The sequence below is a fragment of the Rhodotorula toruloides genome (genome assembly GCF_000320785.1).
Source record: "Rhodotorula toruloides NP11 unplaced genomic scaffold Scaffold24, whole genome shotgun sequence".
NCBI lineage: Eukaryota > Fungi > Basidiomycota > Microbotryomycetes > Sporidiobolales > Sporidiobolaceae > Rhodotorula > Rhodotorula toruloides.
The window spans coordinates 225,268-251,045 of NW_015622984.1; the positions used below are offsets into that span (position 1 = coordinate 225,268).

The window sequence follows — 25,778 nt, forward strand, 5'->3', positions numbered from 1 at the left end:
CCACTGCGCCAGGACGGCGGCAGTCAGTCGGAGAGCAATAGACGCTTAGCAAGCGCGATCAGGAAAGGTTTGCGAGAGGAAAGAGGAAGAGGAGGAGCTGCGGGACGACGGACGAGGACCACACCGAGCAAGCTTGGCGGACGCCTCACTGGACGAGCAGGACTCAGCGAACCATGGTTAAAGGACGGAGCCCCGTTGCATGCGAAGAGAGGAGGAAGGGAGGTATCGAAAGGACGACAAGGTGTTGAGAAAGGTCGAGGGGTGACATGCGACGAGCAGGATATACGGAAGCGTCTATAGCAGACCAGGATACTCTAGACAACAGGGTAAGACCGCCCTTTACCCGCCAAACAGCTTCTTCTTCTCGTCGAAGCTCGACAACGTCCACTTCTGCTCCTCGTCCCGCTCCTTTCCCTCCCTCGGCGACGCCAAACCAAGCCCGATCCCGATCCCGCTCGGCATAGGAAGCGTCAGGTCCATCGTCGTCGGGCGCTGCTTCGTGCCGAGCGCAGGAGGCGGACCTTTCCTCCTCGACGCCTGCTGGACCTGCGCCGACTTGAGGTCCGTCTCGGACGCGTTGTTTGCGAGGGTTGAGAGCGAGCTCGAGGTGATAGACGAGGCGAGGGACGAAGCGAAAGACCGGATCGAGCTGACGCTACGCTGCGTGCGGTGCGAAGGGCGCGCCGGCCTTGACCTCATCTCTCGCTGGTCGACCAACCGTTCCACCGGCTCCTTCTCCCCGCCCAATCTCGCCTCAAACTCCTCTCCAACCTTCTTCTCCGTCTCAGGCGTGAGCGGCTTGCCCAACGAATCGATCGCTTGCCGAAACTCCTCGCCGAGACTCAACCTTCCATCTTGCTTCTTCTCCCTCGACTCCTCTTCATCCGTCTTCGTCGCCACAATCCCGAGACCGAGGGACGTAGCAGAGCCTTCCCGAGGCGGCACAACCGCATCGCGTGAAGCGAAGAACCCTCCTCCACCAGCTCCGTTCGCTCGATCGCGCGAAGGTACGAACGCAGGTTTCTGCGCCGTCGGTGCCGAGGGAGAGAGGAGGTTTGAAGCGGATTTGGTCGTGCGGAGTGGGGGAGAGGTGCCGGCGAATTTGGCTGCGATGGGCGTGGCAGTCGAATTGGGCGTCGTAGCTGGCTGAGTAGGCGATGAGAGCGGGATTTGTGAAGGTGAGGGAGGGGGGAAATCAAAGGCTGCGAATGTGGGCGTGACAATCGGCGATAGGTGGCCGTCGCTCGATGGTGCGGCGGGGAACGAGGGAGAGGGCGGCTCGAGCAGTGGCGAGGAAGTGCCGGGAGTAGGTGAGCGCCGAACGGGGTACTGCGGACTGGGTGAACGCGTGCGGAACGAGGCGGATGAGCTGAGAGTTGGCGAGTGATGGCCGGATGCGGAGGCTTGTCGCGAGCGGGCGGCTGCAAGCGGCTCGTCAGCTCCTTCCATCCTCGCTAACATGTGGAGCAGTTGCGGTACGCACACTCGTTCGCCTTGCTGAACAAGATCTCCCTCTCGACAACCAACACCTGCAAGAACCCGGGACTAAGCCTGAGCGTCGGGCTCAAGATCAGCCTCAGATTCGTAAGCGTCATCTTGTTCGTTTCCGAGTGAGCCGAGAGGTGCGCGAGGTGGTACGCGATCGCTCGAAGGAGGTGGTAGTTCTCCGCCGGGAGGGAGGTAGAGAAGAGCGTGCTGAGGTGTTCGAGGTAAGAGTGGGGCGCGCGGGTGTCGGCTGAGAAGGCAGCAGTTGCGGCGGATGTACCGCTCACGACGCCGTTGGTGGATGGGAGGGTGGAAGGAGTGGTCGATGAGGCGGAGGCGGCGTTCGAGAGGAAGTTCGTAGACGAAGCGGGGTAACCGAGTGCGGAAGTCGTCAACGCGTCAACGACGGGCTCGAGGTCGTGCGAGAGGAGTGGTTCGGGAACTGTGCGAGTGGCGGTCAGCAAGCGAAGTCGGCGACATGGAGGGAGAGGCAACTCACTCTCCCTCAACCAACTCTTTAACACGCTCGCCACCGCATGCGGATCCAAATCGCCAGGATGTATCTCCCTCAGATCCACTTCCTGTCCCACACCCGCATCAAACACCGCCCTAAGCTGCTGCGTATGCAGACTCCTCCCAGGAATCCGATACACGCCTTCTTCCTTCTTTCCCCATTCTTCGAGGTATTCGAGGCATCGGTATGCGAGGCCAGGGAGCCAGTACCGTGCGTCGAGGCCGGTTACTTCGTCGTCTGCTGAGCGAGTTCGAGGGAGTGAGGAAAGTGAAGGTGGAGAACGGGTGAATTCGACGAGTGGAGCGAGCGGGCGTCCGAACGCAAGTCCGCGAGCGTTCGGGACGCGGATACCGAAGAGAGTGGTAGGGAGTTTGATCGAGGTGCCGCCTGGGGGTGGACTTGGGGAGGGATAGAGGGGCGAAGGAGCGGAGAGGTGTTCGAGGTGTGGAGTCGATACGGACGATGAGAGCGAGCCAAACGAGGGGACGGGTGAAGACGAAGCTGAGATAGGCGGTGAAGTTGAGGGCGAGCAAGACTCGCCAGGCGATCTGGGTCCGCCGAACCCGCGCCACGACTCTTGCAGTTTGCCCTTGCCCTTGCCGCCCCACTCGCGTGCGAAGCCGACTCCCGCGCCGAAGCGGTCCTTCAGCTTGGCCTGCTGGAAGCCTCGTCCGATCGCGCTCAATGCGCTCGAGGGGTTGAGGCTCATCGACGAGGTGGAGGAGGTAATGGACGCGGCGGAAGAGATGGAGGGGTGCTGGGGAGGACGGTGGCGTGATCGTTCGGGAGAATTCGAGGGAGTTGGGCGGGAGACAGTGAACATTGCCGGCTCAGGCGAGGAAGGAGAGGGGAATTGGCTGGAGGACATGGCGGAGAACGGCGAAAGCGACGGTGGACCGGAAGAGGGCGTTGCGGCATCGTAAATGCTCGTCGAAGCTGCCCCTGCGCTTGAAGGTTGAGGCGGAGCAGGCGAAGACACGAGGACTGGTCGAGGAGGAATCGACGGCGGTTCCCTCGAGCGATTCGAGCCCGGCGTTCCCGCCCGCTGCCCGTCCTCCCTCTCCGTCATCGCCGTCATCCATTTCGCGATACTGTCCTTCCTCTCCTGCGGTCCCGCCTCGCTCGCCGGATCGGACCCGGCTTCCTCCTCGCTACTCCTCCGCACACTCGCCGGCTTCGGCGGTATAGGCGGTCTAAACGAGTGTCGCTTCGAGCTAGCTCGGGGCGTCGGATGCTTGACGGACAGGCGAGAGGGCGGTTCAGGGAAAGACGTCTCCGAGTGGTTGTCGCTCGATGTCGAGGGTCGCGGTGCGGACGCGAGGTACAGCGGGATGGTCTGCATCCCTGTGCGAGTCCAGCTGCGCGTCCCTGCACGTGCCCTGCGTCGACGAGAGCGTGGGAGGCTGCGATCGACGCGGTGAGGACGAGGGTGGTGGGGAGACGGAGCGGGAGAAGAGGCGGCGGGTCTAGCGGGCGAGTGAGCGCGTGTACAGCGTGTGTACTCGAGTCGGCAGTCTCCCAAACAGCCACAGCAACACCACAAGCGCGGTCAACTTGCGAGAAGCGAACCCTTTCTTCATCTTCTCGCTCAATTGAAGCGAGAAGGGGAAGGGGCTCTTCATTCTAGCGGGAGCAGACACGCTATCGTACCGTCTAACAGCTTGAACAACCACCCTCTGCTCACCGCCAATGACCGTCGCCCGCGCCATCCTCGACGAACCTCTCCTCCTCGCTGCGGCAGAACAACTCGCCCGCGCTCACCACGCGAAGTACGATCCCTCGCACGACTTCTACCACGTCGAGCGGGTGCGCCGACTCGCACTCTCCATCGCACGCTCCCTCCCCGACCTAGTGGACTCGCTCGTCGTCGAACTCGCCGCGCTCTTCCACGACCTCCTCGATGCGAAGTACCTTCCCAGAGACGCGCCTGTACCATCTGCGCAAGAGCATCTTGCTGGGTTCTGGGCGGAGAACGGCGCAGGGTTGAGCGAGGAGAGGAGGAGGCTCGTCGAGCGGATTATCGAGAACGTCTCGCATTCGAAGGAGGTCAGGCGGATCAAGGAGGGCAGGCAGACCGAGTGGCATGAGACGTGTAGCGAGCTGCATTGGTGCGTCGCGGATTATTGCGGACGTGGGCGAGGTTGTCAAGGAGGAGGAGTTGACATTTCTCCATCTCCCTTCCTTGGGTGTACACAGCGTGCAAGACGCGGACCGGCTAGACGCCATCGGAGCCATCGGTGCGTCCCCTCGCCGCCTTCCCCTCAAACCCCGCGAGCTGACCCTATCCGACTCCAGGCATTATGCGCTGTTCCGCCTACTCCGCCCTCGTCTCCCGCCCGCTCTACATCCCTCCCTCTCCCCCCTCTCCCTCAGCAGCGGAAGACTACTCCACATGCGCCCTCGCGCACTTCGACGACAAGCTGGTGATCCTTCATGAGCGGATGAGGACGGAGAAGGGGAGGGAGATGGCGCGGAGGAGGACGGAGGTGTTGAGGGGGTTTAAGGAGGAGGTGGAGAGGGAATGGAGGGAGGCGTGTGGAGATGAGTGAGGGCGGAGGAGAGGCGGGAGGACAGGAGGAGGTTTACGGGATGGAAAGACGAGAAATGGGTCGACGGAGTCGCTCTCGACAAGAGCGCATCAAGTACGACCGCGATCATACTCTCCTCAACAGTCTTCGCCCCTCGCCTCCCCTCGCCAATGATACGACGCAACTAGCGCGCGACATACGCCATTCCTACCCGCCGCCTTCGCCATCAGCCCTCTCGCGTCCTTCAAGTCTTGAACACCGACTCGCGCGCCTTCTCGACGTGAACGACGCCATGTTCTGCTGCGAAGTATAGAGGCGTCATAAGGTGTAGACGGTCGTGGCGTGCAAACGAAGCCAGGAAACCTCGCTTTCCTCGTCTTCTGGCAGCTCAGCCGGCTTCCAGCGCTCCCTGTGGAGCTTCTCTACACGATCCTGGCAACGAGGGTGAGCAAGACGGACGAAAAGCCCTCCCCTCGAGGCTGCTTACGTGAGCCGTCTCCAGCCCGTGGTCACTGCAGACGCGGTTCTCTCGAATGCACCAGTCGACTCAGTCGCTTCACCTCTTCCCGAGGCTTTTCGCTCTCTTTCTCGGCTCTGTCACTTCCACTAGATTCTAGAATGGCTGCTCAGGTCGCGACACAGCAACAGCAGCCGTCGCCGGCACAACAGACCTCTTCCTCGACCTCCGCCACTCGAGGATCCTCTCGCTCTCGTCGCTCGCATCGCGGGCGCGGCCGAGGGGGACAGAACGGTGCGCAGGGACCCTCAAGAACGGATGCGGCTGGCGGCGAGCATGTCGAGGCTGTGGCGGATGAGCGCGGGGCTTCATCAGTCAGACGAGGAGGAGGTCGAGGTGGACGAGGGGGAGGTCGTGGAGGTCGAGGCGGGTCGCGAAGAGGTGGACAGAACGCATCAGGAGTTGGCGCACCTCGTCCTACGGGACAAGGCCGGCGCGCTCGCTTCGATGCGACCCTCTCTTCCTCCTCGGCAGGTCTTCATGCGTCGGCCGCACCTTTCGTCCCGCCTTCTTCCTCCTCCACACCCGCATCCGGCACGTCGACTCCTCCCGCCCCGGCACCCGTCAATCAGACCCTCGTCGAGCGACTGACAGCCGAGATCTCGTCTGGCGAAGCCGAATGCACCGTCTGCTTCGACACGATCTCTCGCACGGCGCGGATCTACTCCTGCACAGAATGCCACATGCCTTTTCATCTCTCGTGCATCACCAAATGGGCCTCGACAGCCGTCTCTGCCTCAGCCGAACGCGCACAACTCCTCGCATCCCGCCAGACGGACGCCCGAAACCCGCCCGATCCAGCCTCGCTCGAAGGACACTGGGCCTGCCCGAACTGCAACACCAACTTCAAGCCAGCCGACGTCCCGAGCAAGTACTTCTGCTTCTGTCGCCGATACGTCGATCCCCATTCTCGTCCTCCCGCCATCCCTCATTCGTGCGGCAAACCCTGTGCGAAACCGCGTCCGGCGGGTTGTCGACACCCTTGCTCGCTTTCGTGCCACCCCGGACCGTGCCCGCCTTGTCCTGTCGTCCTGAACGAGAAGTGCCATTGCGGTCGCCGGACGCTCGGGTTGAGGTGTTCGGCGCTGCATGATGGGAAGAAGGACACGGAGGAGCGGCGGGCGGCGAAGGAGGCGCTCAAGTCGTGCGGAGAGACGCACGATGCGCTTCTTAGCTGCGGCTTGCACCGGTGCGAGAAGAGCTGTCACGAGGGCGAGTGCGGCGAGTGCGAGGCCGTGCGGATCAAGAGGTGTTTCTGCGGGAGGGACGAGACGGAGGGCTTGTGCGGAGCGACGAGGCCGGACGAGCGGATTGACGGGTGCAGGATGCCTGGCGATCCGGCGCAGGAGGTCTGGACGGGCGAGTTTGCCTGCTCGTCGCGCTGCAACGCCCTCTTCGACTGCGGCAAGCATCGCTGCGAGGAGACTTGCCACCCTCACACCTCGACGACTCCGCCTCACTGCCCTTTCTCGCCCGACGTCGTCACTACCTGCCCATGCGGCCAGACCTCCCTCTCGACTCTCCTTCCTTCCCCTCGCTCCTCCTGTACCGACCGCATCCCGACCTGCGCCAAAACTTGCTCGAAAACTCTCGACTGCGGCCACGCCTGCCGCCAAACCTGCCACGACGGACCCTGCCCTCCCTGCCGCGAGACCGTCCCGCTCGTCTGCCGCTGCGGCTCGACGAAGACGACCCGACTCTGCGGCGAGCCCTACCTCGCCACACGCGTCGACCCCGACTCGGGCGAAGTCGTCACGACCGACGAGTTTCTCTGCGCGCGAGTCTGCAAGGCGCAGAAATGGTGTGGGCGGCATCAGTGCGGGAGGACGTGTTGTCCGCTTGCGTACCAGGAGGCCTTAATGGCGGGCAAGGGCAAGGGGAAGAAGAGGGCTGTAACATTGCAGGAGAGTCTTGCGGAGCAGGAGGCGCAGGATCCGCTCGGTCTGCATCTCTGCGACCGGGTATGCGGGAGGAAGCTGAACTGTACGTGCGGCGCCTCTCTCGGTTCGATGAGTCGTGGCTGACCCGGTTGACGTGCGCAGGCGGCATTCACAATTGCGAGCTCAAGGACCACCGTGGCGCCTGCCCGCCTTGCTTGCGAGCCGATTTCGACGAGTGCGTTCTCCCTCTTCGTCTCGTCTGGGCTACGCTGACTTGTTTGCAACACAGACTCGTCTGCAACTGCGGCTCGACCGTCGTCCTCCCACCCATCCCCTGCAACTTCGTCATTGACTGCCGACACCCTTGCATCCGTCCCTCCGAGTGCGGCCACCCTCGCCTCCCGCACGCCTGCCACGAGGACCCGCAGTGCCCTCCCTGCCCCTACCTGACGGTCAAGCGGTGCGCATGCGGCAAGCGCGAAATCCCAAACGTCCGATGCGCGACCGACGAGAAGAAGGTTAGCTGCGGCATGGTCTGCGGCAAGCTTCTTCGCTGCGGCGGTCATCGCTGCCGCAAGTCGTGCCATCCGCCCGGCGAGTGCGAGGCGGTCGACGACCAGGTGTGCCTCAAGCCGAGGAAGCATTGCGGTCACCCTTGTCCCCTTCCCTGCCACTTCCCCTCCGCCTGCCCCGCCGATACGCCCTGCCCGAAGCTCATCCCCGTGCACTGCGCCTGCGGACACATCACCCAAAACGCTCGCTGCGGAGCGTGCGACGACAAGCCCGAAGGAAATGAAGGCCGTCTCCTCAAGTGTACCGACGCTTGCGCAATCGCCAAGCGCAATGCTCAGCTCGCCGAGGCACTCGGCGTCGAGAAGCGCGAGATCAAGACGAAGGAGGTGGAGTACTCGCCCGAGTTGCTCAGTTTCTTCGCGGCGAACCAGGCGTCGGCGCAGCAGATCGAGACGCAGCTCGTCGAGTTCGTCAAAAGCGACAAGCCGAGCTTGCACTTCCCCGTCATGAAGCGACCTCAGCGCGTGTTCATCCACGAGCTCACCGACCACTACGACTTGCGCTCGGAATCGCTCGATGAGGAGCCGCGTCGCTCGGTCGTCGCGCATCGCACCTCGACTTCCGGCATCCCTTCGCCAACTCTCGCCGAAGCCCTCGCAGCGACGAAGAAGCCGGCGAGCGCGACCCTCAGCCTCGGCAGCCTCCGGAGGGCGCTGCCGGAGAAGCGCAAGGAGAACGCGATCTACCTCGAGGGCGTCCTTGGCTACGACGAAGAGATGTTGTCCGACATCCTTCGCCCGCACATGCGCGGACTGAACTTTACCCTGACCTGGGTGGCAAGTCCGGCTTTCGTCCTATTCCATCTTAGGGCGAGCTGACATCCCATGCCTCGCAGACTGACGAAGACGTCCTGGTCTCCTTCGACGCACCTGTGATCGACCTCGACACGAAGCTCGCCTCCGTCGCCTCCGCTCTCCGCACCGTTATCGCCGACACCGGATTCTGCGTTTCCGCCGAGGCCGTTCACGTCGGCGACGATGGGCGCATCGCTCGTGGCTCCTGGACGCCCGTTCTCGGCTCGTCATCCGCGCCAATGAGCACGAAGGGTTCGTCGACCGGCTCGGCGAATGCATGGAGGATGCCGCTAAAGACGGGCAACTCGTTCGCCTCGCTCAGCGCTGGCAATAGTCCGCCTCGTGCACCGCAGCCCGTTGCGAACGCATGGGGCAGTGTGATCGGCAATGGCCATGCCAAGGTGCGAACCGCTCCTCTCCGTGATATTTGCACAGTCTCGCTCATACCGCGTGTCTCTCGTCGCAGCCTCCTCGCGCCGTCTTCGCTCCCCGTGGTGAGGAAGAGCGAGCGCTCCCTTCCCTTTCGGCACCCACATCGTCTGCGCCGTCTCGCATACCCACGCCGAGCTTGCCGCCGCCGCCACCAGTCGCCCAGAAGGATGAGGACGTGCCGGACGAATGGGACGCGGACGTCGAGTAGGGACGGCATTCTCTCGCATCGTGGACTCGCATGGTAGCACTGCATCTCTGGGCAACGCGGCATTCGCATTTTCGCGTCGATACCGTCAACTTGTTAGCAAAGTCTGCGCGCAGTCGCCTTTCTCCCTTCGCCTCCTCACTCCGCTTGCCCCGCTCACCGTTCCTAAAATGCTGGACCGTCTCGCATACCACTCTGTGTTTTCCCAACGCTCCTGGCTGTCCCGCGGACCACTCAGCTCGCTTTGACCTCCCGGGCCCATCCTGATCGCTCAACACGACCGAAGTCGCTCAACTCGACTTGCACGGCTCGCAGAGTCCACTGAGCTCGAAGAAGGCTGCTTGATTCGTGTGCTGATTCTGCCATCCTTCACGTCCTCCTCTTCCCCTCCACACCCGTCAACGCGTCAATCCTCGGTAACTTGATCTCGCTTCATCCGACGGTAGGCCGGGCAGGCGATGTGGGCTGGCGCAGGCGGGCTATTCCGACGCTTTGTTTCTCCAGCAATACCCATCGAAGGACCAGCGCATGCACAGGCGGACCGCGAGGAGGAGGAATCGTCGAACGCCAGCTTCAGGACGGCTGAAGAGGGTCTCTACGGCGAGTACAGCAGCGCAGGAAGAGCCACCGCTACACCGGACATCCGCCTCCAGTCGCCGAGCGGCGGGATCTACAGCCCTTCCTTCCCTTCAACCACCTCGTTCCGCTCGACTTTCTCGCAAATCCCGCGCAACCAACCAGCTCGCTCTAGCCATCCTCAGCCAGGCCACCCTGCTCCTGCTCCTGCTCCTGTATCCGACATACGCGAGCCGCCTCGAAACAGCCCGAATCCGACCGTCGCCGTCCCTCCAGCTATGCCATCGACAGCACCTCCTCTCGCGAATCGAGGTCTTATGGATCGCTTAAAGGCGCAACGGGCGGCACGGATGGCTCAGCCAGCGCCTTCCCCGGTTCAAGCAGCTCGCGAGGATCTCCAGCAACCGCCTCCTTCGCCTCAACCGCCGAAATTGCCTTCACCGCCCCTGCAGCCATTCCCGACGTCAGCTTCCGAGGTTCTCCAGCATTCTTTCCCGGCTGCGGAGGTCGACGGCGTATCACACGTGTATCTCCCAGACGACCTGTTCGTTCGATCTGCCTCGCCTTTGCCGACCCACCTGACGCATTGTTCCGCAGCCCTCTTCACGACGTCACACACGACGCAACCCGCCTCTACGATTTCACCCGTCCGCCGCTAGGCTCGATCGCCCAGCCAGCAACCGAAGCGGGCGACCTCTACGAAGATCCCTACGTCCAGCCGTCTTTCTCGCACACTCCGTCTCTCGAACCCGCCAGTCATCTGCCCTCCCAGCCTTTCATCCGACGACGCGATTCTCCCACGCACTTCCACGGCGTCGAATACGCTGGCGAGCTGGACCAGGTTCCCTACTCCCCCTGGACTCTCCCGCCGCTCCCGCAGCAGAACGCACATCGCGTTCCATCTCGTTTGGGCGAGCGCACGTTGCTCAACGAAGCGGCTCCAGTTCTCGTGGCGACACCCGCCCCGCCAGTAATCGACTCACCAGTGCCACCGGCTCCTCCGCCAAACACGGCTCACGTCCAGCCGCTCTCGCAACCATCGCTCAGTGAGGAAACGATGACAGACGACGAACCCGCAGACCCGTGGGAGAGACGGGCGAGGCGAGAGAGGCGCGAACGGCAGGCTTTGCTCGACTGGGAGCGAGCGCGTCGCGAGGAGGAACGCCGAAATCAACCGCCTCCGCCTCCCGATCCTCCTTCACATTCTCTCTCGCCAGTCGAGCATGTCGCGAAGGCAGTCAGTCCGACAGAAGGACAGCCGCGTTCGTCGTCGCGCTCACACCAGTCTTCCGCTTCCTCCGCCAGTCCGCCTCCTAAACCCGAACCGGTGCTAGCAGAAGTGCGTAGGCTCTTATTGTCTCTCCTACGCGAAATTGACTTGAAGTCTCTGCAGGGCTGGCTACTCCTGCCGCCAACGCACCGGCCTTTTACCGACGGCCTCCTGCGCTTCCCGGAGCAATGGACGCCGGTCTATGTCCTGCTTACGCCAGTCACTCTACACCTCGGAGGTCTGCAAGGCGAGCAGAATGAGGTGAATCTTCCTCTCGCCGACGTCGTCCGTGTCGTCCGCTTGTCCGACTTCAACCAGCCGACTTTCGAGCCCTTTCGAATCGACTTCGCCAGTGGCGAGTACCTCCATCTCGCGGGCACGCAGGCTCTTGACGCCGCATTCTGGTCGCTCAAGATCGAGTGCGTCTGAACTCTTTCGCTCTGTACCTGCTCCGCAGCTCTGCAAACTGACGCTCCGCTCGGCAGCAACGCGCGCACCGGCGCCTACCACCGACCGCCAAGTATCGCTGAAGACGTCGCCTCGCTCGTCTCGACTACGCCAACTCGATTGTCGCTACGAGGGGGTCGTGCCTCTTCCCGCTCGTCAAGTCGGACAACGCTTCACCCGCTGTCGCGAGAGCCGACCGCCGCTCTTCCGACGTTCCCCGGCACGGCGTCCAAAAGCGTCGAGAGCCCTGCCTGGATGCGCGACTTCCACCAGGCCGTACCCATGAACGCCTACATCGAAGAACTCCCGGCCAATGCCGGTTCTGACGACTGGGGAGCGATTGACGACGAGCTGCGACGGACTGCGCAGGCCGCTCGTCTAGTCGCAGCGGGCAAGACGGGTTGGCCCGCCAGGCCACCGCCGGAAGAGTCCCCTCCGCCGTCTCGCCCGCCAAGCGCGCTGCAACAATCCGACGTCGACGCTCTCGGGTTCATTCTCGGAAAGTTGCAGCAGCAGAGCGATGCGCTATCTGCGCGGGCGGTGAGGCAGGAGTCGAAGTTGCAGCTCTCGCGGGAGGAGTTGCGCGGACTGGAGGAGCGGATCAGGGAGCGATTGGAACGAGAAGGTCGGAAACCCAGCAGGTCGGAGCAGAAGGTGCTCGACAAGGTGCGTTCGGTCTATGAGTGCCCTCCAAAGCCGTGCTGAGCGAGCTTCTCCATCAGGTCGAATGGCTTCTCCATCTAAACGACGTCCAGCTCCGCAAGTACGCTTACGCCATGCTGCGCGACGGGTCTTCAAGCGCGTCTGGCAGTACGGCGAGGGCCTTCCAGAAAGAGCTTGACTTGATGACCACGATCGAGAGAGAACTCGAGTCGTTGCGGAGAGAGACGAAGGAGGTGCGAACTTCTCGTCGCTTTCAGTCGATGATAGCTGACGGTCCACTTGCTCACAGCTACCGACGAACGACCGCAGTTCAGTTACAAGCAGCGCAGATTCGCCCTCGCAGCGCAGACCTACGCGCTCACTTGCTCGCAAGCCTAGCGCTATCAGCCGGTTCTCCGCCAATACGTCGGAGAACGTGAGTTTCGTTTTCTCTTCTTCTTAGTTCGATAGAATTGACCGCTCGCTCGACAGATCCTGTCGCCGACGACCCAGATGCAGCCTCAACCGCTACCGATTCCTCGCTCGTCTCCGAGACGCAGCCCCTTCTCGCATGCTCGACGATCGTCCCAAGATGTATACGATGTCCCGGAAAACTCGCCTGTACACGCAGCTCACTCTGAGCACATTTGAGCCGTACTAATTTGCGCCGTTCACCAGGTCTTGCACGAGGCAACGACCTCGACCTTCAAGGAGACGCCCACGCATGAGGGCAAGGTTCAAGAAGCAAGGAGGGGCTCCTCGACATCTGAGCGAAGGCGTCGTCTTCAGGAGGTACGTACCGCCGTCCCCCCGACCAACCTTGCCTTGACCACTTCGTCTCGCAGCTCTTCCTCGACGTCGAGTACCTCTTCCAGCAGCAGCAGTCCTGTGCGTACTGTCATCGATTGAGGCGCGGGCTCTGCTCACGCTGTCAATGCAGACATCGCCTCTTCGCACGACCAGCAAGAACGGCTTCGCCGCTCGCTCGGCAAGATTCTCAACGTGCGTGGCTCAGCCGCTATACTCGCTTCCGCTGTTGACGAGCTCTTCCTCATGCAGCTCTTACAGCACGACTCGGAGTACCGCAGCGAAACTCTCTCCTCCCTCATCGGCCAACTCTACGACCTCACCTCTCGCAAGCTCGATATCCCTCCTCCGCCTTCTCACTTTCCGCGCCATCCGCCCCATCCGCTTTCAATCTACAGCGGGTCGACAGACACGACGTCGGTTTCGTCCAGCGCGTCTGCCTTGAACATGCCGCCGAAGAAGGAGATGCATCTCCTCCCTTCGGACGTTCGTATGGCACCGCGCCTCATTCCCAAAGAGCTGACGCCGCCTCAGCTGCCAGCGAGGGCGCCAACGCAGGCAGTCTCGGGGCGCGCCGCGACCAAAAAAGCGGTCGAGCAGGGCGGAAAAGCCGGCGCGACGAACGGAACACGGCCAGTCTTCGGTGCGTACCGTCGCACATGAGGCATTCGTTGCGCATAGAGCTGACGAAGTACATGACAGGCGTCGATGCGGCGCTTCAGCCTGCGCACCACATGCACCGCTGGCAAGCAGGTCCCGAAGCAGCAAAGGCCGCGCGGGAGATCGCCGCAACCACGAAAGCAAACGAACCAGCACCATCTCGTACCTCTCCTGCACCGGTCGACAAGACGAAGCAACCGACACCGGTCGTCAGGCAGGATGAGCGCGTCGAGAAGGCGCTCGAGACGCTCAGCCGGCCCGGAGCGAAGCAGGAGAAGGCGGGCGCAAAGTCTGGCCTCAGCAGCGAAGAGGCGGCGAAGAAGGCTGTCGCTGTGTGGGAGTTGCTGGACGCGCAGAAGCGGGCGAGAGAGGAGGAGGAGCGGGCGAAGAAGCAGGGAAGAGGGCGAGGAAGGGGTTTGCGGAGGTAGAAGAAGGCCCATCTGCTGCGATGGCCATCCTCGTACATCGCACACTACTCAGCGCAAGCGTGCATCCCAAGGTGACTCTGCGAGCGAGTGTCGCGAATGAGTGTGAGGACGACGCCCTGCTCGACGTCTGGCACGCCTCAGCCGATGGCGCCGGAGCATGTGGGCATTCTGAAGCTCTGCTCAAAGAGCTCAGCAGTGCAAGAAACCCCCATCGAGCGAGGTCGACCGCATCAACCTGAGCGGGAGAGGCGAAGTCGCGAGTTGTCCTCACACACCGCTCGCCATCGACCGCGTGCAGCCATGGCCAAGCGAGGAGCAGAGAAGCAGCTCACACAGGACAACGTGGACGACGACGAGCGCCAGGAAGAGGTGCGCGCGCTCTCTCACTCCATCTCCTCCTTGCCTCAACCTCGAGTTGCTCACGCCAGCTTCACGCGTGCAGGGCGGCTCGGGCGACTTCAGGAAAGCGTCAGACCAGGCTTTGTCGGGGCGCAAGTGCGTAGCCGGCCACTCTGGCTCACCGTGTGCGCCCGCTGACCCTCGCCGCCTCATCAGGATCCGAGGGCTGCCCAAGCGACGAGGCGGAGGTGCTCCCGGTGCCGCGCCCGCCGCTGCACCCACAGGAGACGTGCCTGTGAGTGGCGCGAGCGATTCGAGTCTGCTGCGCCGCTGACACTGCTCTCCTCCTGCAGAAGCCTTCACCTTTCGGCGGCGTCGCCTCGCCCAACCCTTTCGCTGCCTTGAGCGCCTCATCCTCCACCCCGGGGGCACCCAATCCCTTCGCTTTCGGCTCGAGCGCCGCGCAGCCCGCATCGAACGGTGCAGCTCCCTCGTTCTCCTTCGGTTCGACCACCTCCACCTTCTCCGCACCCGCTTCTTCGTCTTCGACCCCTTCCTTCGGCGCACCAGCCACGTCCAGCTTCACCTTCGGCGCTCAGGCGAAGCCCGCCGCACCCGCACCCGCACCCGCACCCGCGCAGTCCGACAAGCTCAAGTATTACACCTCGCTGCGGGCTCTCAACGTCTCGCTGCTGGAAGCGCTCTCGTCGCGAATCGACAAGGATCCGTTCATCGACTTGTCGGCTGAAGGCACGTTCGACAAGCTGGAGCAGAAGTACGAGGAGCACCGGGCGCGGGTGGACAAGGAGCATGGCATAGCGAAGGAGGACAAGATGGCGGTCGAGGCTCCGGCGAGCTCGTCGGCTGCTGCAGCTCCCGCTCCTGCGCCAGCGTTCGAGATCCCCGAGATCTTCCGCAACCCGCCGAAACCTGTTCCCATCGCCGACCTCACCGACACCAGCGGTGCACCCGACGCCGCACCCGCTTCCACCTCGTCCTCAGCTCCTCAAAAGGCGACGGTCGCAGCGGACGACATCCCCGACATCTTCAAGAACCCTCCCAAGCCTGTTCCCATCGCCGACTTGTCGGAAGAACCTGCCGAGAACAAGATCGCGCCGCCTGCCCCGCCTGCAGTCTTTGCTTTCGCTGGGAGCGCTGTCAAGTCGACGTCGAGTAGCTCGTCGAACTCGGCTCCTCCCGCGGGCGGATTCGTTTTCAAGCCTGACTCGGCGCCCAAGGTCGAGAAGAGCTCCTTCACGTTCCCTGCGGCCAGCTCTTCCTCGTCTGCACCTTCGACTTCGGCACCCTCGTCATCGGCGCCAGCCAAGTCGTCGAGTCGTGACGAGCTCAAGCCCCCTTCGGCCCCAAAACTCGCCCCCGCCAAACTGACCAACCCGCCTTCGAAGCCCAGCCCGCTCCGGTTCGGCGAGAGCGTCAGTCCGCCTACGACGCCTGAGAAGGGTGCGACGGGGGGAGAAGAGGCGCAGAAGCCTAAGGGTGGGTTCTCGTTTGGAGCGCAGTTTGGGAAAATCGCAAAGGGCGAGAAGGAGGGTGAGGCGAAGAAGGATGAGGGAGAGAAGCAGGAGTCTGTGAAGGAGCAGGAGGAGAAGAAGGAGCCACCTAAGCCGGCGTTCTCGTTTGGCTCGTCCGGGTCGCCGTTCTCGTTCGGTTCCGCCACGTCCACCTCGACTGCTCCCGCGTCGACTGCCTTCTCCTTCGGTAGCGCGGCGACGTCTTCGAGCTCGACCGAGACACCTTCGAAGCCCGCCTTGACTTTCGGCGGTCCAACGCCTTTCTCGACTCCCGCCTCTACCTCCCTGTTCTCCGCCAAGCCGGCCTCGTCTCCTCCCATCGCCACCTCGTTCGGCTCTTCCTCCCCTCCCTCGTTCGGCTTCGGCGCCGCCCTCCAGACGAAGGACAAGGACCAGCCTGCGCCGTTCACTGCAGGCCGCAACACGGGTTTCGCGTTCGGCTCAAACATTGGCTCGGGCGGCTCGACTGGCTCAACGGGCTTCGCGTTTGGCTCGGGAGCTCCTGCGTCGGACAACAAGGGCCAGGCTGCGAAGACGACTACCGGCTTCTCCTTCGCTACTGCGCCGCCCGTCTCGACTTCGACCGATTCGACCTCCGCTCCAGCCGCCGCCTCTTCCACCCCCTTCTCATTCACCGCCTCTTCCGCCCCACCCGCCGTCTCCTCCGCCCCCTCCACCGCAGGGGAAACCGACTCGCGCGCGCAGACGCCCGGCGCAAACCCCTTCACCGCTCCAGGCGAAGGCGAAGAAGGGGAAGACGTGTTGCATAGTGTGAGGGGGAAGGTTTGGAGGATTGAGGGAGGCCAGTCCAGCGAGTTGGGGATTGCGAATGTGGCGGTTAAGGAAAGGAAGGAGGGAGGGAAGGTGAGGTTGTTGGCGAGGAATGAGACGAATGGGGCGGTCCTGATCGTGCGTCCGCTCGCTCTCACTCTACGCAAACCGTGAAGTGTGCTGACGCTCACAATGTCGTCGCAGAACTTCTCCCTCTACCCCTCTCTCTCGCTCAAGAAGGAGAAAGTGTTCGTCACCTTCCTCGGTTTCGGACCCGACGCCAAGCCCGTCACGTACAGGCTGAGGTTCAAGGACGTCGCGATGGTCGAGGAGTTTGTGGACGCGGTCGAGGAGGCCAAGAAGAAGCTCCCGGCGGCTTGAGGCGCGAGGAGAGAGGGTGGTAATTGCTTATGATTTGCTGCATTGCGCATTCGTTCGTTTTACTCACGTGTACAGCTAGTCTTGCGCTCGAGAGAGACGTTCCCAAGGGAGGAGAGGTGGAGTGTCCGCGAGCAAGCGGTATCGGCGGTCAACGATGCCAAGTCCCCCAGCGACGGCGTCAGTCTTCGAGCGACCGGTTCGTGCAGAAGAAGCATGGTGCTGCGCAAGCCATTCAAGCTTCACGGACAAGGGCAGGCGAGCCAATTTGGAGCGAACGCAGCGGAACGTCACCACCACGGGGGGCGTGGACGGCGGTCGTTGAGGCGGACGGCGCTGAGATAGCGAGTGAGGTGGTTGTGGAAGAGAGAACAAGTACAAGTCTACGCCTACGAGCGTACTGTACTTCGCGAGAGAGCGAGACGAACGATCCCTGAGTATGTGACCTTCCTGAGTTGGCGATTCCTTGCTGATCCGCCTTGGCTGATTGGCTGAGGCTGCGCGTGAGCGTGTGCGTCACGCGCAATCGCGGCGCAGTACGTCACTCTGTCGCCTGCGAAGGAGCAAGCCCTCGAAGTGCATCCATTCCGCTCCTCCTTCTCTCTTCTCCCTCTTCACTCAGACAAACAATGGCTCCCACCACAGGAACTCACATCCGCGACATGTGCGTACACTCGCCAACTTGCACGAAACCCGCACTCGAGAGCTGACGTCTCTCTCAACCTGCCTCATTCCCTCGTCCTCGCATCGCGACACCTCCTCGTCCTCCCGCAGCTCTGAAAACCCGGCAAAGAACGCGGTCACCTCTCCCACCGACCCCCAGTACAAGGCCGTCGACACTGACCGCAAGCTCAAGGTCTTTGGCGTCATCGAGGCGTTCAGGTGCGCACATCGAACCCTTCAGGTCTCACAGTTCGGCTTAGCTGACGAGCACGTCTTTGCAACGACGCAGGAACGGCAAGCTCCCCAACAACGAGTCAGTCGGCAGTCTCTGCAATGTTGGGAGGGGAAGAAGCTGACCCAAGTCTCCCTCTGCAGGCAATGCATCCAGGCGCTCGACTATGCCGTCGGCCACTCTCCCATCAACGAGCGCAGGCTCTCCAAGGACGGTCAGACGCTCGTTGAGGACACCCGGAGTGAGCAGCGGCTTTCCCGCCTTCTCCCTCGACTTAACGCTGACCCACCTCGCCCGTTAGACATCATTCGCGTCTTGAAGGAGATCGTGGCCGAGAAGAACGACGACGAGCTCTTCCAGAACTTCTTGTTAGTCCCGCGCAACGCTCGCTTCGTTGGAGACACCACCGCTGACTTGCACGTCTCCCGCTAGCTACCACACCCGCTCCGTCCGCCCGCCCTCGCTCGGCGATGTCAAGAACGTCGCCGTCAACACCGACCGCAACCAGATGCAGTCCGACGCGGACCAGGCCGTCACGCACCTGCGCACGCTCGGCAAGCTCATCTTCACCAACTCGGAGGCGCGCAAGCTCCTCAAGGACATCGGTCTCCTCGGTCGTGACGTCGCTGCTGACGCCGCCGTCAAGGCTGCCGAGGTCGCTCGCCCGGACCAGGACCAGCTCCGCCAGGTCGACGAGCCCGCGCCTTCGAACCAGTGGGTCGGCCCGAACGGTGAGGTCCGCGACCACACCGACCCCGTTCCCGACACGGGTCTCCAGGGCATGAAGGAGGAGGCGTACCGCAAGAAGGACCAGGCGTACCAGGCCAAGGAGGAGGCCAAGGGCGAGTTGACGGACCGCGCGTCCAACGTCGCTTCCGCCGCCGACCAGGGCCAACAGTCGCAGGCTGGTCCCGCTACGGGCCACATCGGCTCGGTTGGCGACGCCGCCAACGCTGCTCAGTCGACCGCGTACTCGGCCGCTCAGTCGGGCACCCAGTCGCACTCGACCGGCGGATACTCGTCCGGCAACGGCCAGCCTCCGTACTTTGGCGGCGCCCAGTCCGCCGGCGCTGCTACGACCGGCTCTTCTCTCCACGCTCAGCCCGGCCAGACCCTCGCGACGAACCAGGGCGGATACTCGGCGACCGACGGCTCGCTCGGCTCGATGCACTCGACTCAGCAGGGCGGCTTCTCCTCTGCCCAGGCGCCCGGCTACGGCCAGACTCTCTCGACCACTGAGGGCAGCCTCGGCAACTCGCAGCCGAACCAGCAGCAGCTCGACGAGGGTCGCGCGCGCGCCCAGGCCGGCAAGGATGCTGGTGTCGGTCAGGCCAAGGAGGAGGCGAAGGGCGTTCAGGACAAGCTGCTCCAAAAAATCCCTGACGAGCACAAGGAAAAAATCTCCAACCAGCTTGACAGGACCAAGGTGCGCTGCGATTCCATCCATCTGTCGCGGCGAAGTCGCGGAAAGGCGCTCCTTCCTCCTCGGCGCTTACTGACTTCCCTCCTCCGCTCCTTCTCGTCTACAGGACTACCTCAACGACAAGTTCCCTCAGGAGCGTCGCGACCGCTTCATCTACCGCTTGAAGAAGGTCATCGTCGAGAACCAGCGCCACCAGGACTACCAGGAGGCGATCGACTTCTTCCTCGACCGCGCCGAGCACTACCAGGTTCAGGCGAAGGAGGCGACGCGTCAGTCGGGCGGCACGGCCGGCACCGTCCGCCACGACAACGACTTCCAGCAGGCGACGACCGAGCTCCGCACCCTCCTCGAGCGCTTCGCCAACGGCCGCTCGATGCAGCCCATCTGGGACTCGGTCGACCAGCTCTACACTGACGCCCAGAACGATGAGGGTCTCCGGTGCGTTCGCTTTCCCTTCCCGCCGTCGTCGCTTCCACCCTTGACCTTCCCAAGCTGACTCTTCCTTGCGTACGCCTCCCACCTTTGCCTCCCACAGCTCGTGGTTCCGCGAGCTCGACCACTACATCCGCCAGTGCCTCCAGGAGCCGGGCTACATCATGAAGGACGAGGCCGACCGCCGCGGCCGCGAGCTCAAGGAGTCGGGCAAGCACTACTTCGACCCCCAGAACGGTCGCTACTCGGGCCACAAGGACCGCTTCTTCGACGAGGTGCAGAACTTCTTCACGGCCTACGCCGACGACGGTCTCAACCAGCGTCTCGGCGAGGCTGTCAAGACTCTCGTTACGGACCTCTTCATGGACAACGAGGGCAACCTCAAGTACAAGCCGCATCTCTGGGGCGACATTCGCAAGGAGATCCTCCCGGCTCTCTTCCAGCAGATTGGCTACGTGCCGATTCCCAGGTGTGTTTCAATCGCCTCGCCTCGCCTCGTCTCGTCTCCTCTCCGCCTCCCTCCTGCTTCCTTTCACAAGTCAGGCTGACACTTAGCGTAACAGGGCGGAGTACACGTCGAAGGAGGTCGACCTCGTCATCGAGAACCTCACCCTCGAGACCGCCAACCTCCTTCCCAACATCTTCGAGATCGAGGCGCGCAACTACTGGAAGCTCTCGCCGTACGACAACCTCGGAGACGTTTCGAAGCACGCCTTCTGGGTGCGTCTCGTTTTCTCCTCCTTCGCGACGAGGCCGTCGACGCTGACCTCGCTTCGCCCCTGCAGATCTCGTTCTCGCAAGTCCAGTGCGACCTCAAGGATGTCGCTTTCTGTGCGTACTGCCCCTCTGATTGCACACGGGTGGGAACGACGCTGACTTCGCCGTTACTTTCTCGCAGACATCAAGAAGAAGACCGGCTTCCCTCGCCTCACCGACTCCGGCTACGCCGACGTGTTCATCGGCGGCAAGGGTATCTCCGGCAAGGTCCACGTCGAGTCGACCGGCCGCAAGCACCATGCCTTCAAGGTCGTCGAGACCAAGATCAAGATCGACAAGCTCAAGTTCGCCGTCCGCGACGCGAAGCACTCGACGCTCATCAACATGCTCCGCCCTCTCGCGACTGGCCTCATCAAGACGGCCGTCTCGAAGGCGATGGAGGCTGCCATCCGCGCCGGTCTCGAGCAGGTCGACAGCCAGCTCTCCGACTTGAGCGAGCGCCTCGAGGACGCGTCGAACCAGGAGGGCACCAACAAGATCGACGCCCTCAAGCAGTCGTTCCGCGACAAGAAGGTCGAGGCCCAGGAGAAGAAGGAGAAGGCCAAGGCCGCTGCTCGTGCGTTGCGCCCTCTTCCCTTTTTTCGGACTCGCGCTGACATCGTCTCGCCCTCGCAGCCGACGGCCAGTTCGCCATCACGCTCGACCCGAAGGACAAGCTCGTCAACTGGTCCGCGCCCGACTCGATTGTCGACAAGGTCGCGAACCAGCAGCAGAAGGCGCGCAAGACGGGCGAGATGGGCTGGGAGTCTCCCGCCTTCTCGATCGTCGGCCCCGGCTCGACCTCGAACGCGCGCTCGTCGAACTACAACTACAGCCACGGCTCGGCCGCGCAGCCCGCGCACCAGCTCTGAGCTGTCGATGTCGTCGTTCGCCGCACGCACGCAACCTCGTTCGCCTGTACCCGTACCCTCTTGACACCCCTTGCTGTAGATACGATTCCCCCAAGTAGTGCTAATTGACCCTGAACAGTCCGTTTGCTCCAATTCATGCCTCGCGTTGGAGAGTCGTTTTCGTCTCGTACTTTCGCTCGCACCGGCTGTTTCGTCGCCGCTACGGCTGGCTGCTCGAGATCATTCGACTCTCGTTTTCACGCCTCGCCATGAGGTGTTCTACAGCTTCGCGCGTTGCCAGAAAGTCCCCTCACATCCCTTCCTGTTCCTCCCTTTCCCACCGCTCCAAATCCTCCCTCTTCCTCCTCTTCCCCTTCTTCGCGCCTTCAAGCCACTCCTCCCACCCTCTCGCGCTCTTTCGCTGCCCATCCCGTCCGCAAAAGAACCGCCACATCCTCTCGAGGCGCGCAGAGCGAGAGGAGGGTTCGTCGAGCCAGGTAAGTAGGTCGAGGGCCGCGGAGTCGACGAAGGAGCGGGAGCGGAGGTTGCGCAGGTACGTGTGGAGGTCGGTGAAGGCCAGGTTGCGGATGCGAGTGTAGCGGGAGTTGGATGCGTAGGTACGGACTGAGGGAGAGCGAGGGTGATCAGCGGCGCTAGAAGGCAAGGACGGGAGAGTGACAACGCACTGAGGATGTAGACGGGAAGAGGAGCGGTCTGTACCATCCCCGCAACTTCGGGCAAGCCAATCTCCTCGTTCTCCCAGATCCACTGCATGACCACCGTCATCGCTTCGAACTTGGGCAACAAGTCGGAAGTGATGCTCCTGTAAGCGCGAGAACGGTGCAAAGGAGCTGCAGCGACGATGGCCGCCTTGTTGGGCTGCCACATGCCGATGAAGCGTCCAAGTCCGGGTACAGCAAGCTCGTTGTCCTGCAGGCGATCTGGCTTGGCGCTCCATTTCTCCGGCGGTGCGACAGCGCATGCGAAGCGGACGAACTCGTCGGACAGCAGAGAGGAAAAATCGGCTTCGACTGGCTCGTCGACGAGGTAGGGCTGATAGTGGTTGAAGAAGAGACCGGCGACAGGAGGGAAGACGGCCGACCGCGAGAGGACGTCGGGCAAGTCTTCATTGAAATTTTTGGATAAGCTGGCCGTGCGGGTTTGGGCTTGTCGCGGACCGCGGGAGCGAGACTTCGCCGGAGTCGACGGGCGGGTTGGAGTCGTCTGCGCTGTCTCCGCCTGGCGACTTTGCGAGTCGGATGATCTGCTCGGCGCCGTCTCGGCTGTCTCTTCGGCCGGCAAGTCGAAGAAGTGTCCGATGCGCTTGTGACGCTCGGCGACGGGCGAAGACGACGACTTGGTTCGGGCTCGGGGCGTTTTCGGCGGGGCGTCTGTTGCGACAGCAGAGCACGTCGCCGCTTCTGACTGTGTCACGCCGTTCTCGCGGGTTGAGCGACCCGTCTCGATGCGCACGACCTCCTGCTGCTGCTTCGAGCGATTCCTGCAAGGTCCGTCCGCGCCCTCGTCCTCCCTGCCGCGCTTCGAGCCCTGCTGCGCCGCTGAACCCTGCTCCTCTTCCTCGTCGAGCCAGAACATCCGTTCATCCGAGGGTTGCGCCGTGTCCAACCCGTACTTCCTCCATCGCGCGAGCACAGCGTCGAGCGGTCGATCGGGCCAGGGGAAAAAAGGACAGCGGGTACGCCGAGCGCCAGGCAGTGGCTGTAGCTGCCATTCGCGCGAGTCTGAGCCAGGAAGAGCGTGGTGGGCGAGCGCAAGAGTACAAAGCAGATGAAGCGGTCGTGAGGCGGTGCGAAGTCGGCGGTTCACCTCGACCACCACGCCCTGTACCGCTCTGAAGGCGTCAAAGAGCTCAATCCAACTAGCAGAAGGCCATCTTGTCCAAGTGGACTCGCCTGCCCGCTGTTGCAGCGACTTTCTCCGTCCTCCTCCTCGTCGCGAACAGACGCGACCTCGCAGACTCGACATCACGGCTTGCTGAAGAAAATTCGGTGACACCATGCGCTCACTACTTCCACAGAAACGCCCTTCGCCGTCTTCGACACTCGCGAACGGCGGCGCACCTTCTCCCGCCGACCCCTCTCTTCCCGCATCGAAACAACCCCGCATCGACTCGTCAACGGCATCGTCGAGCGCGCCAAAGCGGCCAAAGAACGCAGAGATCTTTCTCAAGGCGCACGAGAAGGGCGCCAAGCCGTTCAGGGACGCGCAGGAGCACTTTGTCGAGGCGCAGTTCGAGGTCGAGGATGCGGCGAGTTGTGCGTGCAGGCTCTCGGGTTCGCCTGCTGCGTTCGCTGACTAGACCTGTGCCGGCAGACCAGGAAGCGCTGCTCGCGATGGAGGGCCTCACGAACCAGCTGCACCACCCGAACCGGTTCGTCTCTTTCTCCCTTTCGTCCGTAAGGCTCGCTAAGCAGCCCTTCTCTACGCGACAGACACCACGTCCGCCTCCTCCTCTCGCTCTGCTTCTTCCCTCTCTTTTTCAAACCGCCCGAGCAATCCTCCGCGACCTATGCTCGCAACGCCTCGAGACCCGCTCGCCCAACCTCCACCGCTCGAACACGCCTGCTCACACTCTCCGACGACCCTATCGCACTCACGCATCGCAAGATCCGCGAACTGGCGCGCGAGATGCTGAATGATGTGATCGGGACGAATGGGGCGGAGGTCGTTTGCGCAGCCGTAAAGGGTTATGGACTGCCTGAGCGGCGAAAAGGCGGGGAAGACGAAGCGGACCCGTTCGGACTCGCAATTGAGTCGAAGCGCAAGGCGAAAGGGAAGGGAAAAGCCGCCACGACAGACCCGGACTACGAGCACCCGCACGACTCGGCTGACGACCCGCTCGCTGTCTCGGCGGACCGGATCCTTGGTGCGGAAGACCTCTGGGACGTGTTGGCGGGCACGGTGGCAAAGGTGCCGCGGCTGAGGACGAGGGAGAGGCCGGTTCTTGAGGTGGGAGGATGGGAGGTCGTGCGAGTGCTGGTGCGAGGTTGGGAGGACGAGTGGCGGAAGAAGCGCGGCGCTGTCGGCGGTCTGTCGGGTGCGTCTCCCTACTCGCTTTGCCGTCGCCATGCAATGCTGACGTCGCGACCACAGAGCCGCCCGAACCCCTCAGTCTCCTCCGGTACTTCAAGCCCTCCGCCTCGTCTGGCGCCGCTCGCGAGCTCTCCTCCAAAGCGCTCGACATCGCCTTCTGGCCGTTCTCTGACTACGCGATTGATCTGGACGCCGAGCCCGAGTCGGACGAGGACGACGAGCACGGCGATACGGACGAGGAGCTGCTTGCGGACGAGAAGAAGGGCAGGAAGCGCCAGGTTGCGGCGATGACGGAGAGTCAGCAGCAGGAGGCGTGGGAGGCTGATGGAACGACCTTGCTGGACAAGAAGGAGGTCGGTGTCAAGCTGGTCGGCGTGGTGAGTCCGCTCGCCCGCTCCGCTAATACAAGCCGCTTACATTCCGCTTGCCGCAGATTGGTGCATCGGCCGTCGACGGCTATTTGTCTGGCCCTGCGGTCATGGCTGAACTTGTGCAGCGGATGAAGGCCCTCGCGCACGAAGACTTCGTCTCGTTCGTCGAGGTGAGTCCTTTACCTTCCACACTCTCGGGGTACTGAGAGCTGATGCTTGCCACGCACAGCTCTTCTCGACTCACAAACTTTGCACACCTTTCACGATCCGCTTACTCGCCGCCTACCTCGAGACGCACTCGCATCCACTCGCCGCTTACCCTTCCCTCCTCCCGTCTTCCGACATCTCCTCTCTTCCGAATCCGGGAAGCACCTCCCCGCGCAAACTCTCCCTTCACGCAACCAACAGCGCCGCCTCGCTCGACTCGAACCACGCCAGCGGCTCATCCAGCACGTCCTCCTACTGGCGAATCCCTTCGCTCGAGTCTTCCGACCTCCTCCACCTCATCGCCCGCGTTCCGATCGAAGTTCCGCTCCCTTCTTCGGCTGCAACGACTTCGAAGATGACGCCAGGACTGCCAAGGACGTTCACAAGGGCCGCACGGGCGGCGGAGAGCCATGCGCTCATCAAGCATGCGTTGGTTGGACTTCTCGTCCCTGAGGCGGGTTTAGCAGGAACGGCGGGACGCGACGATGCGCTTAAGAAGCTGCGCAACATGATGGACCGGGTAGCAGAAGTCGTTGAGGAGGCGAAGACGAGAGTCGAAGCCGCCAACGGCGCGGCGGCGTAGGCCTCTGGTCGACTCCTCTCGCTCGTTGTCTCCCGCATCGCACGCAATCCTGACACGTATACTCGATGCTCCGGAGCATGACAGTCCGCCAGCGCACTCCTTGAGCCCGCTCATCCCTTCCCCTTCATCCCCCACCTCCCGGTTACTCGACCGGCTTCGTACGGTTGAACCGTTCGAGCGACGAGACAGTAAGCGACTGGCTCGCGCTCGCTTTTCTTTCAGCGCTAGCGCTGTTTCATGACGCTCGATCGCGGTGGGGATGACAGCGAAACGATTCTCCGGCGGGGAAGACGACGAGGAGGAGCGGAGAGGAGGAGGAGGAGGAGGGCGAGCTTCCGACGCTTCTTTCGCTTCTCTGCCACTCCCTGCTCATTGGCTCCAGCCTCACCGACACTCGAAGCTCTTACCATCTCCCACGACCGACACCA

At 62.8% G+C, this 25,778-nt stretch overlaps 8 protein-coding genes across 8 annotated transcripts; 6 read left to right on the forward strand and 2 right to left on the reverse strand.

The window, feature by feature from the left end:
• Positions 1 to 339: 339 nt before the first annotated feature.
• RHTO_03977 (Rho GTPase-activating protein) lies at positions 340 to 3,341 on the reverse strand (the record flags this gene model as incomplete). Its single annotated transcript, XM_016417645.1, has 3 exons — positions 340 to 1,421; positions 1,484 to 1,927; positions 1,985 to 3,341. The coding sequence occupies 3 exons, from the start codon at positions 3,339 to 3,341 to the stop codon at positions 340 to 342; spliced, it is 2,883 nt and encodes a 960-aa protein (XP_016271052.1).
• A 347-nt stretch (positions 3,342 to 3,688) lies between these two features.
• On the forward strand, positions 3,689 to 4,548 carry RHTO_03978 (HD domain containing protein; the record flags this gene model as incomplete). Its single annotated transcript, XM_016417646.1, has 3 exons — positions 3,689 to 4,107; positions 4,196 to 4,236; positions 4,295 to 4,548. 3 exons carry the CDS (start codon positions 3,689 to 3,691, stop codon positions 4,546 to 4,548), a joined length of 714 nt encoding a protein of 237 aa, XP_016271053.1.
• A 597-nt stretch (positions 4,549 to 5,145) lies between these two features.
• RHTO_03979 (transcriptional repressor NF-X1) lies at positions 5,146 to 8,931 on the forward strand (the record flags this gene model as incomplete). The annotated part of the gene is made up of 5 exons (XM_016417647.1): positions 5,146 to 7,027; positions 7,087 to 7,159; positions 7,214 to 8,270; positions 8,333 to 8,692; positions 8,758 to 8,931. 5 exons carry the CDS (start codon positions 5,146 to 5,148, stop codon positions 8,929 to 8,931), a joined length of 3,546 nt encoding a protein of 1,181 aa, XP_016271054.1.
• A 923-nt stretch (positions 8,932 to 9,854) lies between these two features.
• RHTO_03980 (uncharacterized protein) lies at positions 9,855 to 13,758 on the forward strand (the record flags this gene model as incomplete). Its single annotated transcript, XM_016417648.1, has 12 exons — positions 9,855 to 10,048; positions 10,102 to 10,843; positions 10,898 to 11,193; positions 11,260 to 11,887; positions 11,944 to 12,117; positions 12,174 to 12,299; positions 12,356 to 12,484; positions 12,542 to 12,655; positions 12,709 to 12,751; positions 12,804 to 12,865; positions 12,923 to 13,313; positions 13,373 to 13,758. 12 exons carry the CDS (start codon positions 9,855 to 9,857, stop codon positions 13,756 to 13,758), a joined length of 3,285 nt encoding a protein of 1,094 aa, XP_016271055.1.
• A 300-nt stretch (positions 13,759 to 14,058) lies between these two features.
• RHTO_03981 (RanBP1 domain containing protein) lies at positions 14,059 to 16,781 on the forward strand (the record flags this gene model as incomplete). The annotated part of the gene is made up of 5 exons (XM_016417649.1): positions 14,059 to 14,127; positions 14,201 to 14,253; positions 14,314 to 14,392; positions 14,451 to 16,538; positions 16,605 to 16,781. The coding sequence occupies 5 exons, from the start codon at positions 14,059 to 14,061 to the stop codon at positions 16,779 to 16,781; spliced, it is 2,466 nt and encodes an 821-aa protein (XP_016271056.1).
• A 626-nt stretch (positions 16,782 to 17,407) lies between these two features.
• Positions 17,408 to 21,156, forward strand: RHTO_03982 (uncharacterized protein; the record flags this gene model as incomplete). Its single annotated transcript, XM_016417650.1, has 12 exons — positions 17,408 to 17,442; positions 17,553 to 17,660; positions 17,731 to 17,754; positions 17,817 to 17,914; positions 17,975 to 18,041; positions 18,106 to 19,099; positions 19,203 to 19,534; positions 19,632 to 19,997; positions 20,092 to 20,248; positions 20,314 to 20,359; positions 20,427 to 20,861; positions 20,921 to 21,156. 12 exons carry the CDS (start codon positions 17,408 to 17,410, stop codon positions 21,154 to 21,156), a joined length of 2,898 nt encoding a protein of 965 aa, XP_016271057.1.
• Positions 21,157 to 21,445: 289 nt separating this feature from the next.
• RHTO_03983 (uncharacterized protein) lies at positions 21,446 to 22,731 on the reverse strand (the record flags this gene model as incomplete). Its single annotated transcript, XM_016417651.1, has 2 exons — positions 21,446 to 21,759; positions 21,822 to 22,731. 2 exons carry the CDS (start codon positions 22,729 to 22,731, stop codon positions 21,446 to 21,448), a joined length of 1,224 nt encoding a protein of 407 aa, XP_016271058.1.
• Positions 22,732 to 23,152: 421 nt separating this feature from the next.
• RHTO_03984 (uncharacterized protein) lies at positions 23,153 to 25,350 on the forward strand (the record flags this gene model as incomplete). Its single annotated transcript, XM_016417652.1, has 6 exons — positions 23,153 to 23,411; positions 23,470 to 23,527; positions 23,589 to 24,193; positions 24,250 to 24,566; positions 24,623 to 24,730; positions 24,790 to 25,350. The coding sequence occupies 6 exons, from the start codon at positions 23,153 to 23,155 to the stop codon at positions 25,348 to 25,350; spliced, it is 1,908 nt and encodes a 635-aa protein (XP_016271059.1).
• Between the last annotated feature and the right edge of the window lie 428 nt (positions 25,351 to 25,778).